The sequence below is a fragment of the Eriocheir sinensis genome, chromosome 5 (assembly GCF_024679095.1).
Source record: "Eriocheir sinensis breed Jianghai 21 chromosome 5, ASM2467909v1, whole genome shotgun sequence".
NCBI classification, from domain to species: Eukaryota; Metazoa; Arthropoda; class Malacostraca; order Decapoda; family Varunidae; genus Eriocheir; species Eriocheir sinensis.
This window is the reverse complement of record NC_066513.1, coordinates 13,942,114-13,960,209: the sequence shown is the minus strand read 5'-3', so window position 1 is coordinate 13,960,209 and position 18,096 is coordinate 13,942,114. Positions and strand designations below refer to the sequence as shown.

Below are 18,096 nucleotides of genomic sequence, written 5' to 3'. Positions count from 1 at the left end.
AGTAACAACAACGCGAGGGAGGGAACGTTACTAAGAGGGGAAACAATGAAGTGAAATACAGAAAAAGTGTGGCCAAAAGAATAAGAGGTAATGGGTTCGCCTTCCGTTACTTTGATGAATATAAAAAAAAAACGAAAAAAACAACAACAACAAGATAATGGGGTATCAAAAACTGTGTGCGATGAAACTATAAAGAACACGAGTATAAGTAGAAAGAAAGCAAGAAAGGAAGAAAGAAAGAAAGAAAGAAGGAAAGAAAGAAAGGCACAAGATAACCACACACACACACACACACACACACACACACACACACACACACACACACACACACAGGTAAGCTATAAAAAAAACTACAGGTAACTCATAAGTACTAAAGGCCTAAGAAGCTTCCGCCCACGCCCACTTAAACACACACACACACACACACACACACACACACACGCACACACTCAGGTAAGGAAAAAAAACGCAGGTGACTAATTACTAAGGGCCTAAGTAGCTTGCGTCCCGTCCCTCCCCCTTCCTCCCCTTCTCTATCCACTTACGTCAACACACACACACACACACTCACGTCTAAGGAAGGAAAGAACTTGAGCGTGAGGGAACGTGGGTGAGGGCAACGACACCACAACATCCCCTTTAAGCCGCCCCCCGAAACACCGCAGACCGGAGCACACAGGTGAGGGTGAATTATGCACATCCCCCCCGAAGTCCCGTGCACCCCCCATCCAAGATCCGGCTCACCTTCGCCACTCCTGCCACCTGTCCACTCCTCTCTCTCTCTCTCTCTCTCTCTCTCTCTCTTCTCACCCTTTCTCCTGCCTCCATACGCCTTTGCATTCCCTTCTGTTACCTGTCCACCCTTTCTGCCTGCTCTTATTCACCCTTCACCCTTCTCCCTTTTTTTCACTTTTTCCTCTTCACTTTTCCTCTCCCTCCAGCTACACACACTTTCACTTTCCATCCTGCCACCTTGACCAACCTTTTTCCCTGCTGTGATCTCCCTGTAGTCCTTTCTTCTCACCTTAACGCATATCTCACCCTTTCTTTTTCACCCTAACGCATATCTCACCTTTTTTTCACCCTTACGTACGAGTATATGTCATCCTTCCCTCACGTTTCCTTTTACTCGTTATCATTTTCTCCAGTCTTTTTCCGTTTCCATCGTTCTTTAGGAGTACCTCTGAAATAAAGTCTACGCATATGGCCTGCCCGAGTTCATTTATTATTCTCAATCGTCTAAAAATACCTTCTTCTCAGTTTAAATGAAAATGAAAATAAAAAAGTACCTCAACAACTACTACTAATACTAATACTGCTACTACTAATACCAAAATACTACTACTACTACTACTACTACTACTACTACTACTACTACTAATGATGAAAATATGAACTCCATTAACCTCGCTCGTTATTAATAAATTAATAACAATAATTTTCTTCAAATTCTTTTCTCCTAGACACTGACGTAGTATTTTCCCTCGGGCGGCGGGAGCGGGGAAAAGATTAGAGAAAAACCTGACCAAGGGAAAAGGAAACGGAAACTAAACCCCCGCCAGCTTAGAACGAAACGTGTGCTATTATCAACGGGAACAAATTGTGGAGGAAAAGGAGGAAAAAACGTGGAAAAGAGAAACCGAGAGCGAGAGCGAGAGAGAGAGAGAGAGAGAGAGAGAGAGAGAGAGAGAGAGAGAGAGAGAGAGAGAGAGAGAGAGAAACTGTCCAATACTTTCCCATTAATCTAACTTTCCTCAGGTGTTGTCTGTAGGTGGAAAATATATCTGGCATTCCATTCTAACAGGAGTTGAAGTCGTTGTCGTTGTCGAAGGAGGAAGTGAAGGAAGAGGAGGAGAAGAAGGAAGAGGAGGAAAAGTAGGAAGAAGAGTAGAAAAAAAGGAGAAAGAGGACAAAGAGAGAGAGAGAGAGAGAGAGAGAGAGAGAGAGAGAGAGAGAGAGAGAGAGAGAGAGAGAGAGAAAGCATGAAATATCACCGGAAATAAAGCAGCGGGACACATGGGAAATATCGTCCGTTAGTGGCCATTAGCGGGTTCGATTAACGCCCGGGACACACTGCAACATTAGGGGCAAAAAGTATGAGTCTGAGATATTGCAAGACTAACAACGCGTATTCTCACAGCAGCCAACCACGATTATTACTACTATTACTCTCTCTCTCTCTTTCTCTCTCTCTGTTTCTGTCTTTGTCTCTCTCTCTCTCTCTCTCTAACCCCCTACCCCTCTTGCCCCCATATTCCTGGATATAGGCAAGCCAGTGTTTGGGTTTATGCCGCCCCCCAAGACACAGTGAGTCATTAATTAGCAGTGTCTCAAGATACAGGTGTTCGCTTAGTGGCCCAGGTGAATACACAGGTTAGGATAATTAAGGTGTTGATGGGAATGGATGGTTTAGAAATGCTGAGGTTTACCGGATTTGTTTTAGGTGCTTTGAAGATTTATTTTTCTTACGGTACAGGAAACAGCTCAAGGAGAATGAACTAAGATATAAGAAAAGATTGCTAGCTTAAAGTGTGCATGATATAGCTGTGATAATGTTTCTGTACGTATTTTAACTCAAGACAACAAGAAAAAAGAAGAGTTTTGAGAATTGAAGTAAATGGTTTAGGAATATTGAGGTTAACTATGTCGGTTTGTCTTGTGGTCTGTAGTAGGAGGGTGATTGTGGGCATGATATAGCCGTATTATTTTTTTTTCAGTATTTTGACTTACAGAACTAGAAAGAAAAAGGTGTGAAAGTAACATGTTGAAGGAGATGGTTTTGGAATATTAAGCTCTACCGTGTTTTTTCTTTTTTTGCTTTTTGGTGTTTTTAAGAAGTTTTGAAGAGAGCAGTATGTAGGTGTAATAATTTTGTCTACGTATTTTAACTCAGAACTAAAATTATTAAAGTTCTGAGAGTAATGAGTTTCCTTTTTCCTCCTCCACCGTCACCTCGATAACAATCTCAACTTTTCCTCTACTCGACACACTTATTAATTTCTCCCAGTCACTTTTCTCACTCTTCTTGTACCTTTATTCTTTCCTCCCTTCCTCCCTCCCTCCCTCCATTTCTCCCTCGGCTCCTCCTCCATTTATTCCTTCCTCCCTCCTCTTCCTTCCTTCTTTATGCCCCCGACTTATCTTTTCCTCCTCCTCCTTCTCTTCCTCACTTCCCTCTTCTTCCTATTCGATTCTAATTATTATTTTCATTTATTGCTCGTCCAGTTCTTTATTTCGCCTTTTACTGCTGCTTTTCCTATTTTTCTCTCGTCTTTTATTAATTTTGTCTTTTGCCTATAATTTCCTTCATTTATTTGTTCTCCATATTTTTGTCCCACTCCACTTCCTCGCCATTATTTATTATCCTACCTCTCTTTTATTACGACTTTTTCCACGCACCGCCGTTTCATATTTTTTTCTTTTTTATTCTCTCTCTCTCTCTCTCTCTCTCTCTCTCTCTCTCTCTCTCTCTCTCTCTCCATAGTTATTATCTTTCTTCATGTTCACCTCTTTCCTTTCTCTCTTGCACCACCACTTCTTATAATTTCTTTCTTCTCTTTTTTCCCTCTTCTCTCTCCAGTTATCATCTTCAAGTTCACCTCCTTCGTTTTTCTCTCTTGCGTCATTTACTATCTCATTCCCTAATTATTTTCCCTATTCCACTACTTCATCTCTCTTCTCCTCTCCTCTTTCTGAGTATCATTTCTTTCTCCTCCTTCTCCTCCTCCTTTTCATCTTCTCTGCTTCCTCCTCTCAACAATCATCATCTTTCCTTTCTCTCGCATCACTTCCTCAATCCCTAATTATTTCCCTACTCCAGTATCTCATTTCTCTTTTCAACTCCTCTTTTTCGTATCCTTTCTTTCTCCTCCTCCTCCTTTCTCCACCTCCTCCGTTTCTCTCATTCATCACTTCCTCATTTCCTAATAATTTTCCCTACTTCACTGGCTCATCTCTCTTGTCATCTCCTCTTTTTGGTATCCTTTCTTTCTCCTCCTCCTTTTCCTTCACTTCCTCCGTTTCTCTCATTCATCACTTCCTCATTTCCTAATAATTTTCCCTACTTCACTCGCTCATCTCTCTTGTCGTTTCCTCTTTGATCGTATAATTTCTTTCTCCTCCTCTTCCTCCTCCTCCTCTTCCTCTCTATAGTCCTCAGCAGGTGATTGGTTCGGCGAGGTGGTGAGACTTAATTATACATCCAATCAGCTTCAAGGACACGATAGACCACCTTGGAGCGGCGGAGGCGGGAGAGCGCGACAGGCCGACCGGTGCATGTTAAAATGGTAATAGTTATTCTGACAGTTACAGGAACGGTCACGGTTATTGCAGGCGGCGGCGTTGTATGTAATAATGTTCGGTGATGGAGGGCGGCCGTGGGTAAAGACTGTACATGACTCTCTGTAACGTAAAGTCTGTAACGTCTGTATGTAAAGTCTGAAATTCTGTAACGTGTAAAGTCGACGGTTTCGCTGGAATACATTATGGTACGAGAACATCGGAAAAAAGAACGTTCTGATTAAAAGCAAAACACGCAGACCCCCCCCCCCCCCTCCACACACACACACACACACACACACACACACACACACACACACACACACAGAGCACTATACTATTTCTTTCTCTCTGGTCTACTTACCGAGCGAACATGTCTCCTCAATTTTGCTGATGTTGAAGCAGCTTTCCTTGTTGTGGTACGCGGACTTGCACCACGAACAACTGATGGCCACGATCTCCTTGGAGCCGAAAAGCAGCTTCGACTGGAAACCCTGCGGGGAGAGAAGGAACACCATGTGTGAGAAAGTGGGAAGAAGATGCGGACGTGTGAGAAAGCGGGAAGAAGATGCGGACGTGTGAGAAAGTGGGAAGAAGACGCGGACGTGTGAGAAAGCGGGAAGAAGATGCGGACGTGTGAGAAAGTGGGAAGAAGATGCGGACGTGTGAGAAAGCGGGAAGAAGTTGCGGACGTGTGAGAAAGCGGGAATAAGTTGCGGACGTGTAAGAAAGTGGGAAGAAGATGCGGACGTGTGAGAAAGCGGGAAGAAGATGCGGACGTGTGAGAAAGTGGGAAGAAGACGCGGACGTGTGAGAAAGTGGGAAGAAGATGCGGACGTGTGAGAAAGCGGGAAGAAGATGCGGACGTGTGAGAAAGTGGGAAGAAGACGCGGACGTGTGAGAAAGCGGGAAGAAGTTGCGGACGTGTGAGAAAGCGGGAAGAAGGTGCGGACGTGTGAGAAAGCGGGAAGAAGATGCGGACGTGTGAGAAAGCGGGAAGAAGATGCGGACGTGTGAGAAAGCGGGAAGAAGATGCGGACGTGTGAGAAAGCGGGAAGAAGATGCGGACGTGTGAGAAAGCGGGAAGAAGATGCGGACGTGTGAGAAAGCGGGAAGAAGATGCGGACGTGTGAGAAAGTGGGAAGAAGTTGCGGACGTGTGAGAAAGCGGGAAGAAGATGCGGACGTGTGAGAAAGCGGGAAGAAGTTGCGGACGTGTGAGAAAGCGGGAAGAAGATGCGGACGTGTGAGAAAGCGGGAAGAAGATGCGGACGTGTGAGAAAGCGGGAAGAAGTTGCGGACGTATGAGAAAGCGGGAAGAAGATGCGGACGTGTGAGAAAGCGGGAAGAAGTTGCGGACGTATGAGAAAGCGGGAAGAAGATGAGGACGTGTTAGAAAGCGGGAAGCAGGTGCGGACGTATGAGAACGCGGGAAGAAGATGCGGACGTGTGAGAAAGCGGGAAGAAGGTGCGGACGTGTAAGAAAGCGGGAAGATGATGCGGACGTGTGAGAAAGCGGGAAGAAGATGCGGACGTGTGAGAAAGTGGGAAGAAGATGCGGACGTGTGAGAAAGCGGGAATAAGTTGCGGACGTGTAAGAAAGTGGGAAGAAGATGCGGACGTGTGAGAAAGCGGGAAGAAGATGCGGACGTGTGAGGAAGCGGGAAGAAGTTGCGGACGTGTGAGAAAGTGGAAAGAGGCGGCGGACGAGGAGAAAAGTGGAGTGTGAAGAGACTTAGAATGAGGAAACGAAGGGTAAAGAAACGAGGTGTGAGGAGAGGTGTTGTCGGGTGAATCTATGTGGGAAAGGAAAGGTTTGTAAAGAAGCGGACGTGTAAGAGAAAAAGGCGTGTGAGGAGACTTTGAACGAGGAAACTAAGAGTGAAGAGTGAAGAATCCCGGTGAGAAGAAAGATGTTAGCGGATAAAAGATTGTGAGTAAGGAAAAGGTGTGCGCGAGTATATTGGAAGTGTGAGAAAAGCGAAAGAGGAAAGTAATAATGGAACAACGTATGAAGAGATAAAGTATGAGAAAGGTAGGAATAAGTGAGTAAACTGGAAGGATGAGAAAAAAGTGAAAGAGGAAACAAACCATAAAACAAAGTATAAAGAGGTAAAATGTGAGGAAGGTAGGAATGAGAGTGTAGACTGGAAGTGTGACAAAAAATGAAGGGTGAAACTAACGATGAAACAAAGTGTGAAGAGACGAAAGTGTGAAAAGGGATTAAAACATGAATGAGTGCGAGGAAAGGTGTTAAAAGAAGAGGGTAATCGTGCGTAAACTGGTGCGTAAGGAGATTAAGCATGAAGAAATGAAGATGTGGAACGAGGTTAGGAAAGACAAAGTTTAAAAAAAAAAAAAGAAGGGGGATTATGATGAAGCGAATGAATGTGAGAAGAGATTGGTGTTAAGGGGGCAAGGAGTGTGTAAATTGGAATATGAGGAGATAAAATATGAAGAAATGAGGTTATGGAAAGAAGTGTGATGAGAGACAAGGTTGTGTGGGGAGAATGACTTTGATAACGTGTGACGAAAACTGGCGTGAGGAACCTGGAATGTGAGATTTAGGAGTGTGAGACGAGGCGTGAGAGATGAGAAAAGAAATGAGAAAGTGCAAGGTGGAATTAGGCGAGCATGAGAAGGTAAAGAATGAAATGAAGATGTGTTAGGAGAAATGAGACGAGGCGTGAGAGATGAGAAAAAAAAAGAGAAAGTGCAAGGTGGAATTAGACGAGGTATGAGCAGGTAAAGAATGAAATGAAGATGTGAGAGGAGAAATGAGACGAGGAATGAGAAAGTTAAAAGTGAAATGAGAAAGCGTAAGGAGGAAGGAGGAGATGCATGAGAAGATAAGGAATGAAATGACAATGTGGAAGGTGGAATGAGACGAGGTATGAGAAGATAAAGAATGAAATAAAGATGCGTATGAAGGAATGAGAAGATGGATGAGAGGATAAGGAATGAAATGACAATGTGTAAAGCGGAATTAGACGAGGCATGAGAAAATAAAGAATGTATTGAAGATGTGTGAGGAAAAATGAGACGAGGAATGAGAAAGTTAGACGTGAAATAACGATATGTGAGAAGAAAGAAGAAAAAGCAAAAGGAAATTAAGAATGAAATACGAAAGTGAAAAGAGCAAATGAAATACGGCGTGTGGAAACAAGGAATGAAATAACGAAGTGTGAAAAGGAATAAAATAATGCATGAGAAAACTAGCAATAAAATGAAAATCTGTAAGGAGAAAAATAAAAAGAGAAGGCGAGTAGGAGAAAATTAGGAAAGAAATGAGAAAGTATAAAACGGAATGAGACGATGAATGAAAAGATTAAGAATGAAATGACGATATGTGAGGAGAAATAAGACAAGCATGAGAAAATAAGAAATGAAATGAAGATGAGTAAAGAGGAATGAGGTGAGCAGGAGAGCGTGAGAATATCAGCAGTGAAATGACGATGTGTGAGAAGATGATCCCAATCCGTGCGACAATAATTAGAGAGGATATGATTACAAATATGGATGTGAGAAGGTGGGATTAAGTGCGCCGCGAGGAGGTATTAGCTGAGATGAGATGACGCAGCTTGTAACGAGAACTGGTATTATACGAGGCTTCAGAGAGATGGAGACACGAAAAAACAGGTGTGTGTGGGGTGAGGACAGGTAAAGCGTGGGAGAAATGAAATAAGTATGTCAGAAAGTGATATTAAGAGGGAGTTTAATACTAGGTTGTGGTTAATAGGAGACTGATGGCTTGAGGGAAGTGAGGAGGGATGCGGGAAAACAGGTGTGTGTGTGTGTGTGTGTGTGTGTGTGTGTGTGTGTGTGTGTGTGTGTGTGCGAGGACAGGTAAGGCGTGGGAGAAATGATATGCGAAAAGCAAAATGTGAAAATTGTGAGACTGAAATGACACTGATGTTTATGATTGATGAAGGGACGTATTATGAGTAGTTGAAGATACATAAACAATAAATATAGAATGCTAATATATTTAAACACAATACTCATCATAATCATTCATATTATAAGAAGGAAAAGTAAAGAAAAAGCATCCTATGACATTTCTGCATCGCCCAAAACGATTACACCATTTTCAGAATACTAGAAACGAACAAATCATAATAAAAAATACAATAAAAACGTTATCATAATAAAACAGTAAAAAATGATCACATCACAACATCTAGCGGGTTTCTGTGTTGTTGTTTTTATTTCTATTATTTTCCCTTGAACTGCCTCCCTTGCTGTAAAAAAAATATCAACCAAACACGAGCATCCCATATGCAGGAAACCAGACTCAAACAAAAATCTTGCCTGTTTCGAGACGCCGCGCTAACTCGAACCACTGAACCGAGCCACGATTCGGCCTCGCAAAACGGTGAATAAGGCAAAACACTCACACTCGAAATCACCGCTAGGCACGCAGGCGGCGGGGGCAGCGGGTGGTTGGGTTCCCAGGTCGGTATTGTCAGAGCTTCCGCCCCACACATCAACACATTCCAAAGGCCAAACAGGAGGTCAATCGGGTTTTAATGAGTGTTTCCTTAAGCTCACGGTATAGAAGAAGGGTCAAACTACCACCGGGGTCACAAAACTACCCCTAGCAACGCCCAGAACTCCTAGGAAAGCCTTGTGAAATATGTGCTTGGGCGCCGATCTGTTTAAGAATACACTTCCACTTCTCACATCAACTGATTCCAAAGGCCGAAAAGGTGGTCAATCAGGTCCTATCGAGTGTTTCCTTAAGCTCACGGTACAGAAGGATAATCAAACTACCGCCAGGGTCATAAAGCTACCACAAGAAATGCCCGGAACTCCTATGAAAACCGTGTTGAAAATGTGTGCTTGGGTGTGTATCTGTTTAAGAATACAACACCGAGAGGCAGGCAGGTTCGCGCAGCCTTGGTTATGCATACACGACGAAACGATAAGTGATTGCCCAACGAACGATGACGGAGGAGTCGTGCTTCGTGGCCCCTCATTTGGCGGCTCTTGCGTGTGGGCGGCGGAGAGGCGGAGGTTTGCTCGAAGTGATAAACAAGCGGCGGACGGGAAAAGCTCTGACCGACAAACACGCTCGCCAATAACAGAGAAAAATGGCGCATGAGATCCCGAACGTGTGTGTGTGTGTGTGTGTGCAGACTAGTCTTTCAGCATGTGACAAAACAAATAAAAATGGCCAAAACCTTTTCCAAACATCCTCTCCGCCATCTCTCCCCTTCCCTGTCTATCAGTTTGCATGTTTGTTTGTTTGTTTGTTTGTGTGTGTGTGTGTGTGTGTGTGTGTGTGTGTGTGTGTGTGTGACAGGTTGATTTGGCTATATGTGTTTTTATACCTGGTCTATTACATTCGGCCTCAGTTTCCTGTCAGTAAGTCACTCCGTCTGTCTGTCTGTCCGTCGTTCTGTTGCTCTCACCCATACACGTACACAACAAACACCAATCATGTGCAGCAGATCACGGCCACAACACCGATACGTCAGGTCCGCGTAATCAATGAAACACACGTAACACTTTTCACCTGTAACCAAAACTCTTCCCTTGACACGTCGGCCTGGGCAGCGAGCGACACACAACACACGACACACATCACAACACACGCAACAGCTAACGAGGCAGGTGAACCACACACGCACGAAGTCACAACGGAAATGAGACGTTCGTAAATGAAAAAGCTTAAGGGATAGTAATTTTTCCTTGTTTGCAATGGGAAAGACAAATTAAACGTCGCAAGCAGAACAAGAAGCAAATTGGATAGGGAAAAAGCGACCTTGTATATTGCATACCAAGGATCGTTTTTCTTGTGCAACTTGTATCCTTTGGGCTTGATGCAGCGTTGCCAAACTGTTGTACTCTGGACATTCCATTTTTCATTTTTATGCTCCAAGACTCGTAACCACACAGATAACGGTAGAAAATTAAAGTTATCATTAAAACTGTTAACTATTGATGGTTTTCTTTCTTTTTTGCTAGAGTTATCGGTCAGAAACTACAGAAATGCAATGCGATGAGTACGATAGTTTGGCAGCGCTGGCTTGATGGGATTGCTGCCTCTCTCTTCCAGTACAAACTAGGAAAAAAAAAGGCTTTGTCCCTTACTCCATTTCCTCTCCGGATGACGTAAATGTTTTCTGACAGGGGCGTTCCATTATGATCGACCGGAAAGGCAAAACATCACTGATTTATACGGAGGGAGGGAGAGGAAGGGAGAGAGGGGGCACGCTGCATCCTGCCCCACTCCTCTTCCATTCCCATGCAAATTGAATCACCTCCGGGGCGTGTAATGAGCCCCGATCCGATGGGTACTTTAGCGGAAGTTTCCCCGGACAGGTTATTTTCATTCGACGATCATTCAATTATCCGCCGCGGGATGGATGCCTGGCTAATGGGTGAAGAGAGGGGAAAACACAGTCCGCAATCTTGTATCCTTGTGTTTGAATGTGGAACGATACGAAACACTCACTGACACGAATACTGAGGGAATACTTTTTTTAACGTCTAACACTGGGAATTTTTTTTACTTTATGGCCGCACTAGAAAGAAATAGACGAGGGAAGTTGAATAAATATAATCATTCACTAAACATTCAGTAAAACAATGACTTAGGGAATACTTTCTTTTACATCTATTACGGGGAATCTTTTCAACCTTAACTCCCCCACTAGAAAATATATAAAAGGAGAGGGAAGTAGAATATTGTTTACAGAGACTGAAATAAACACACAAAAAATACAAGAGGGAAATTGAATCCAAAATTAATCCTCTGTTTTTGGCCTCTCATTCTACTTTCTTTGCAGGAGCGGTGCATAGCGGACTTTCTTTTTGTTATATTTTTGCTGATTTTATGTTCTTTCATGTTTTAGTTACGTATTTTTTGTTTTTTTCATGTTTTTGTTATGCATTTATGTTTTTTTCATGTTTTTTTAAAGTATTTTTCATGTTTTTTGTGATTATTTTTTTATGTTGTTTTGTAATGTGCTTTTATGCTTTTATTTTGTTGTTTCTTTACTCATTTTTGCCATTGACCTTCTGCCTCTGTTGTAAAAAAAATAAAATGAAGTACAAGGATCAGAATGTTACGTGTCGAAGTGTGATACAGATGAACGCGTCGCACTCAAAGCTACAAAGCGTAAAAGAAAACGTGCGTCAGGAAACAAAAGCCGACAGGAACGATGAACGATAGCCTTATTAGCGTCGCCCCTCGCCCCCCGTCCCTCCCCTCCCTCCCACCTCTTCAAATTTATCTCCTGCCATCCCTCCTGAATCAACGCCACCGTCTGATGCAATGATTTTGAATTTTTTTTTTTTTCGTGCGACGCCAATCAAGCAGCTTTAAAAATGACAGCGACACCCACACCCACACCCACTCACACCCACCTACACCCACCTACACCCACACCACCTACACCCTCATTCACACCCATCTCCACCCACACCCTCTCTCACATCCTCTCCTCCTGAAATTGACCTCTCTTTTGGCCACTTCCAAACTTTTATTTTTATAGGGGCAGTGATTAGCGGGCTTTTTTTCTCATTATTAATTTTTTTTTTGCCCTTGAGCTGCTTCCTATAATGTAAAAAAACAACTGAACAAAAACAGCCACACCTACATCGACACCCACACTCACACACGTCAGATAATCCATCAAATACCCCTTTCTTTATAGTTGCATGACGTCGGCAATACATCAAATTCGGGAATGGAACGCGTAAACAGAGGACAAGAAGAAGGAAATTGAGGTTAGGAAAAAGGCAAAGAGGGAAAACAGACAGGAAGGCGGAGTGGCTAAGGTTCGATATTTTCATGTTTTAAGAATATGTCGATGTAATTATAAAGAAGAAGAAAAAAAGCTTCTACCAGGTAGTAGTTACGAACCACCTGCTCTTTGCGGTACCTCTTTTTCTCTCCATGATAATGATTCTTAATTGTCTTCCTCCTCCTCCTCCTCCTCCTTCTCTTCCTCCTCCTCCTCCTCCTCCTCCTTCTTTCCCCAATGGTCGGAGGTAACTGCCACTCTTACTTTCAATTTCCTCCACACACCTGACCGCTAATTGGGAGAGGCTGCAGCACACTCTCTCTCTCTCTCTCTCTCTCTCTCTCTCTCTCTCTCTCTCTCTCTCTCTCTCTCAAGTTAACGGTAATAACACTTCCCTTTCCTCTCATCTGTCTTTCCTTTCCCTCCACTCACCTCTCACAACACGAACGCATAATAGACTAACTCATTGTCTCCTCCTCCTCCTCCTCCTCCTCCTGTTCTTCAAAACACCTTTCTTGCTTTTTATTCCTCCTTCCCCGCCTCCCTCAGCTGACTCAAGCACATTCATCACGCCTCGGGGAATGTCATTATTCACTCGCCTACATAATTCACGATGATCAATGAAAGCTGCTCAATACTTGCTTCATTATGTATGTTTGTAGCCGCCGGCACCACCACTAACCACTACCCCCTCCACCACTACCACTACTACTACTACTACTATTGTCTCTAACTCACTTGCAAACCACTACATCTAACCACTACCACTTCTTTCACTACCACCAGCAAACTCTCCACCACCTCCACTGACAACCCCTTCACCACTACCATCTCTACTATCCCTACCATACACTAATACCACCAAGCACTTGTTTTCATCTCATTTGTAAACTACTACATCTAACCACCACTAACACTACTTCCACGAACACCACCGCAATCCCCACCTAATCCATTGGCGTCCACTACTCCATAATCATCACCACCACCATCACCACTTCCTGGAACATCATCATCACTATTAATCCGCCTCATTATATAAACTGGGCTTCTGACTACCAGTATGACACGGCCCTCCACTACTACTACTACTACTACTACCAATATTATTACTACCACTATTTTCGGTATTAATGTCAAACCGAACTTCGTCAAAAATGTATCTCAGGAACCGAAACTACAACGAAACTACTACTTCTACTACTACTACTACTACTACTACTACTACTACTATTATTATTCTTACTACTACTACCACTGCTACTAATTATTATCATCACTTCTACTACTACAACTGTTTTTCCTTCTAGAGCCAAAACCACCACCCCCACTACTACTACTACTACTACTACTACTACTACTAACGCCATCATCATCATCAGGTTTGCCAACTCCATCACATTTACTAAAAAATTCACTCCCGCCAGTCGCCGTCAAAGAGTCTTCCGGGAAGTGCCTGCTTGCTTATTTTTCGCTGCATGAATTATCAGGTCCTCCTCCTCCTCCTCCTCCTCCTCCTCCTCCTCCTCCTCCTCCTCCTCTTTCAAGCTCGTTCATCATCATCATCATTATTACCACCACCACTACCGCCGTCATTCTTTCCATCTTCATCATCATCTTCACCGTCATTATTTCCATCATTACGATCTTCACCCCTGTTTTTATCTGCATTACTGTCATTATTTCCATCATTATTATCATCACTATCATCATCATCATCATCTTAGTCATCATTATCATTACCGAGTTTATAATTAAAGATTTTGGCCACCTAGCTTTTACTTATTTTTTTTATGCCAAACAAAAAGAATGGCATCCGCTCTCTCTCTCTCTCTCTCTCTCTCTCTCTCTCTCTCTCTCTCTCTCTCTCTCTCTCTCTCTCTCTCTCTCTCTCTCCCCCGAGATAATAAAACATACATGTCGACATACCACATCCATCTCCGTTATCAAATTTTACTAGCATGTGCCACCCCCCCCCCCCCTCTCTCTCTCTCTCTCTCTCTCTCTCTGAATTGTTACGTCATACGCCCGGAAACCGATTCTTACATATTCGACTTTTGCCCCAGTGAGTTCGTGTTCTCAGCCCCTTCCTCTCCCTTCTCTCTCTCCACTTTCCCATCTTCCAAGCCCTTCCTTTCCCTATCCCTTCTTCTTTCAGACTTCCCTTTCTCTTTGCCTTACCCTTTTCTTTTCGCCTCCTCTTCCCAACCCTCTCTCTCTTAGTCTTCCCTACCCCCAGTCCTCTCTCTCTCTCTCCTCCCTTCTTCCAAGTATTTCCTCTCCTTGCCTTCCCTCTCCTCTCCACTCTCCACTTCCCTTCTCCCAAGCTGTTTCTCTCTCCAGCTCCTCCTCTCCCTGCCTTCCTTCACCCCAGTTCCTCCTCTCTTCCTAGCTCTTCCTTTCCTCACCTTCTTTCTCCTCTCCTCTCCTCTCTCATCTTCCCAACTCTTCCTCTCCCCGCCTCCTCGTCTCTCTTCTCCCAGCTCTTCCAATCCCAAGCCCTTCTTTTTCCTGTCTTCTCTCTCCCCAGGCTCTCCTCTCCTCCTCCCCTTCTCTCCAGCCTTTCCTCTTCCTCCCTCCCCTCTCCCCACTCCTCGCTCTCTCATCCTCCGTCAGATACTCAGCGAATGCACGGACGTATGAATAAAAATTTGTTCATACATGACCTACACAGGGGCTCCGTTTTTCTCTTTGTTCTAAGGGGCTGAGAGAGCGAGAGAGCAAGAGAGAGAGATAGCGAGAAAGAGAGCGAGAGCGAGAGCGAGAGAGAGAGAGAGAGAGAGAGAGAGAGAGAGAGAGAGAGAGAGAGAGAGAGAGAGAAATATTGACGCACAGGACCCATCTCTCGTCACAACACCCATCACTTCACTTTTACGCTTGAATGGAATGGGTGGAAGAGGATCTGGGATGGTATGGGCGGGGAGGAATGGGAAGGGGGGTGGGAATGGGAGGTTGAAGATAAAGAAAGGGGAAGAAGAGAGGAACGAAAAGACAGGAGGAGAGACAGAGGCTAGAGATGAAGTACAGGGCATTGACAGGGAAAAGATGAAGAAGAAGAGGATGTTACGGAGGCAGGAAAAAGGGAAGAGGAGTAGAGAGGAGGAGGAGAAGGAGGACAGAGAGAAGATGAAGAGAAAGGTAGAGAATTCAGGGACAGGAAGAAGGGTAGAATAGTAGGGAAGAAGGCAGAGGACAGAGAGCATATGAGGAAGAGAAAGGGAAGAAGTGGAGAAGAGTAGAGAAGAGTAGAGAAGTAGGGAAGAGTACAGAAGAGAAGGAGGAAAGAGGACAGATGTGAAAGAAGTTGTAGAGATGGATGGGAACGGAGGAAGGAAAGAAGAGCAGAGAGGAAAGAGGACAGATGGGGAAGAAGAGGGAAAAAGAGGAGAGACTGAAGGGACAGGAGGAAGGTATGCGAGAATAGGGAGTGAGACAAATGGGGTGGAGTGGGGTAGGGTAGGGGGGAGGGGGAGGCAGCGTAGGTATAAGCCTGGCAACGAAAAAAAAAAGAAAAAAAAAGGAAGCTCAGGACTTGAAAATAAAATGCCTTTGATATCACACTGCGTCGGACTTTTTTTTTTCTGCGTCTTGGTTTTTTTTTTCGTCATTTACACGCGTGGCTGTTTACGCGATTAGTTTGACGCGCTTTCGTTCTGAACTAAAAAAAAATAAAAAAAAGAAACTAGCGCGTAATCTCTCAGTTTTTAGGGGATACGATTTTTTTTCTGCTCCTCTATCTTAATTTCAGTTTGATACACAGAGATGAAGTTCAGTTTTTCCTTCCTTCCTTTTTCCTCTTTTTACTGGCCGAGGATAATATTTTTTTTTACTCTTGTTTATCCACATTCCAGTTTGATATATAGAGATGAAGTCAATTTTTATTCTTTCTTTTCTTACTTTTTTTTTAATGTCAATAGGTTGATTTTCTTTACTATTTTTCTTTATCAACATTCCACTTTGATATATAGAGATGAAGTTCATTTTCTTTCTTTTCTTACTTTTCTTAATGTCCAAAGTTGATATTTTTTTCTGCTCTGTGTCCTTATTACACTTTGATACATACAGATGAATACTTTACTATTTTTTACTTTATATTTGTTTTTCGATAAGCAGAGTTCATGAATGAGAAGTAATTTTGTTTTTCTCTACTGTATTCTAATTTCCCATTGATGTATAAAGATTTTTCCTTTTTTTCTTGATATATAGAAGACATTTTCCTTTTTTTCTTAATATACAGAAGCTTCCTATCATTTTTTTCAGGAGCAATATACATAGTTGAAGGAATGTATTTTTTCTCCTCTGTATCCTCATTCCACTTTCATATATGCAGATGAGGCTCACATTATTGCTTATTTATCAATTTTTGGGAGTAGTATTCATGGTATACTAAATTAAGTAAAAACTCTCCTTTGATGTGTCTTAATGGAATAGTGAAACCCGTGTTCGGCACGGGGCGGTTTTCTTCTTGCCCCCCCCACCCGTTTTCTTTCCCGCCCCTTCCCCCCCGTTTTCTACCTTCTCCCTCTCCACGTCTTCTTCCTCGCCTCGGTACACAGACGGATCAAAGAAACCTAATTTACCTCAACGAGAGACTATCTTATTGCCCGGCTCTTGTGTGGGTGTGTACATTACTTTATTTACCGCCCCTGTGTGTGTGTGTGTGTGTGTGTGTGTGTGTGTGTGTTTAATTGCTTTTTGTTAAATGGATTGGTTTCTTGAGTGATAACTTCAGGAGGAAACAAAGGAACAAACAAACAAACAAAAAACAGTTCTTGCCTCCGTATCGCAGCTTCAGAAATAAATAGCTTGTTTGTGGACTCTCTCTCTCTCTCTCTCTCTCTCTCTCTCTCTCTAAATGACATATCCAATTCTTTACATTTACATACCACTCCATAACTCTTTCCCACCATCTCCTCCTCCTCCTCCTTCTCCTCCTCCTCCTCCTCCTCTACCATATTGTTCTCCTTACTCTCAGTTGAGGGAAGAAAGAAGGAAGTACCGAGCCGATGACAATTACGATTTTTTTTTAAAGCCCTGAAGGAAGAAAGGAATAAAGGAAGAAAGGAAGAAGTAGAGAAAGTGAAAAACAAAAGCAAAACATGTAGATCGAATACCACAGCGGAGGTTGGTTATAAGGAAACGTGAAAAAAAGAAAAAGAAAAAGTTGTAACAGGTAAAGTAGTTAGCAAACGGAGGAAGGAGGAAAAAGGAAATGACGAAAAAGTGTACGAGAATAAAAGGAGAGGATGAAGGAGCGGATATAATTATGAGGAAGAGGAGGAGGAGGAATAGGAAGCAGAAGGGGACGCTCTCTCTCTCTCTCTCTCTCTCTCTCTCTCAGGTCAGGTCGTGCTGACAGACCAATAAAAAACATTTACTGCAATCCCAACACCGTGACCTGATCTACATATGAGAGAGAGAGAGAGAGAAAAAGAAAGAAATAAATAAGACCTGAAAACGAAGTCGGAGGATGATAAAGATATTAAAGCTGAAGAAACCGGAGTGGGATGAGAGGAAGAGCGAGAGGAAAGTGGACGGCGAGGTGGAGAAAACGCCGACACACACACACACACACACACACACACACACAGGCACACTCACACGAACAAACAAACAAACAAACTCACGCAACAAAGTCTTCTCTCTCCGTCTCAACCTCTTCCTCAGAACTCTCTCTCTCTCTCTCTCTCTCTCTCTCTCTCTCTCTCTCTCTCTCTCTCTCACACACACACACACACACACACACACACACACCAAAGAGTCGCTGAGTCGGCTTTGAAACACAGATTCCGGAGTGAACGAAGCTTCGAACCGACTGACTAGTCAACCATGAGACGGCTAAGGCGAGGCGGAAGGGGCGAAGAGGGATGGGGAACATAAGAACATAAGAACATAAGAACGCAGGAGTCTGCAAGAGGCCGGTAGGCCTGTACGAGGCAGCTCCTTTGACCCTAAGCTCCCGTGTATCTAACCCCACCTATTATCGCTGTCCATGAATTTATCTAGTCTATTTTTGAATGTGACAATTGTATTGGCACTCACCACATGACTGCTAAGCCTATTCC

At 43.4% G+C, this 18,096-nt stretch overlaps 1 protein-coding gene across 8 annotated transcripts in view; it reads right to left on the bottom strand.

Moving 5' to 3' along the window:
* Window positions 1–18,096, bottom strand: part of LOC126984509 (eye-specific diacylglycerol kinase-like) — a 188,783-nt gene that overhangs the window by 45,074 nt on the left and 125,613 nt on the right. For all 8 annotated transcript variants that reach the window (XR_007736896.1, XR_007736937.1, XM_050838241.1 and 5 more), the window contains one exon: window positions 4,643–4,772. Coding sequence is in view for 6 of the 8 variants with exons in the window: in XM_050838241.1 (XP_050694198.1) it covers window positions 4,643–4,772 (130 nt within the window). In the remaining 2 variants the exon portion in view is untranslated. The remainder of the gene's footprint in view (window positions 1–4,642; window positions 4,773–18,096) is intronic.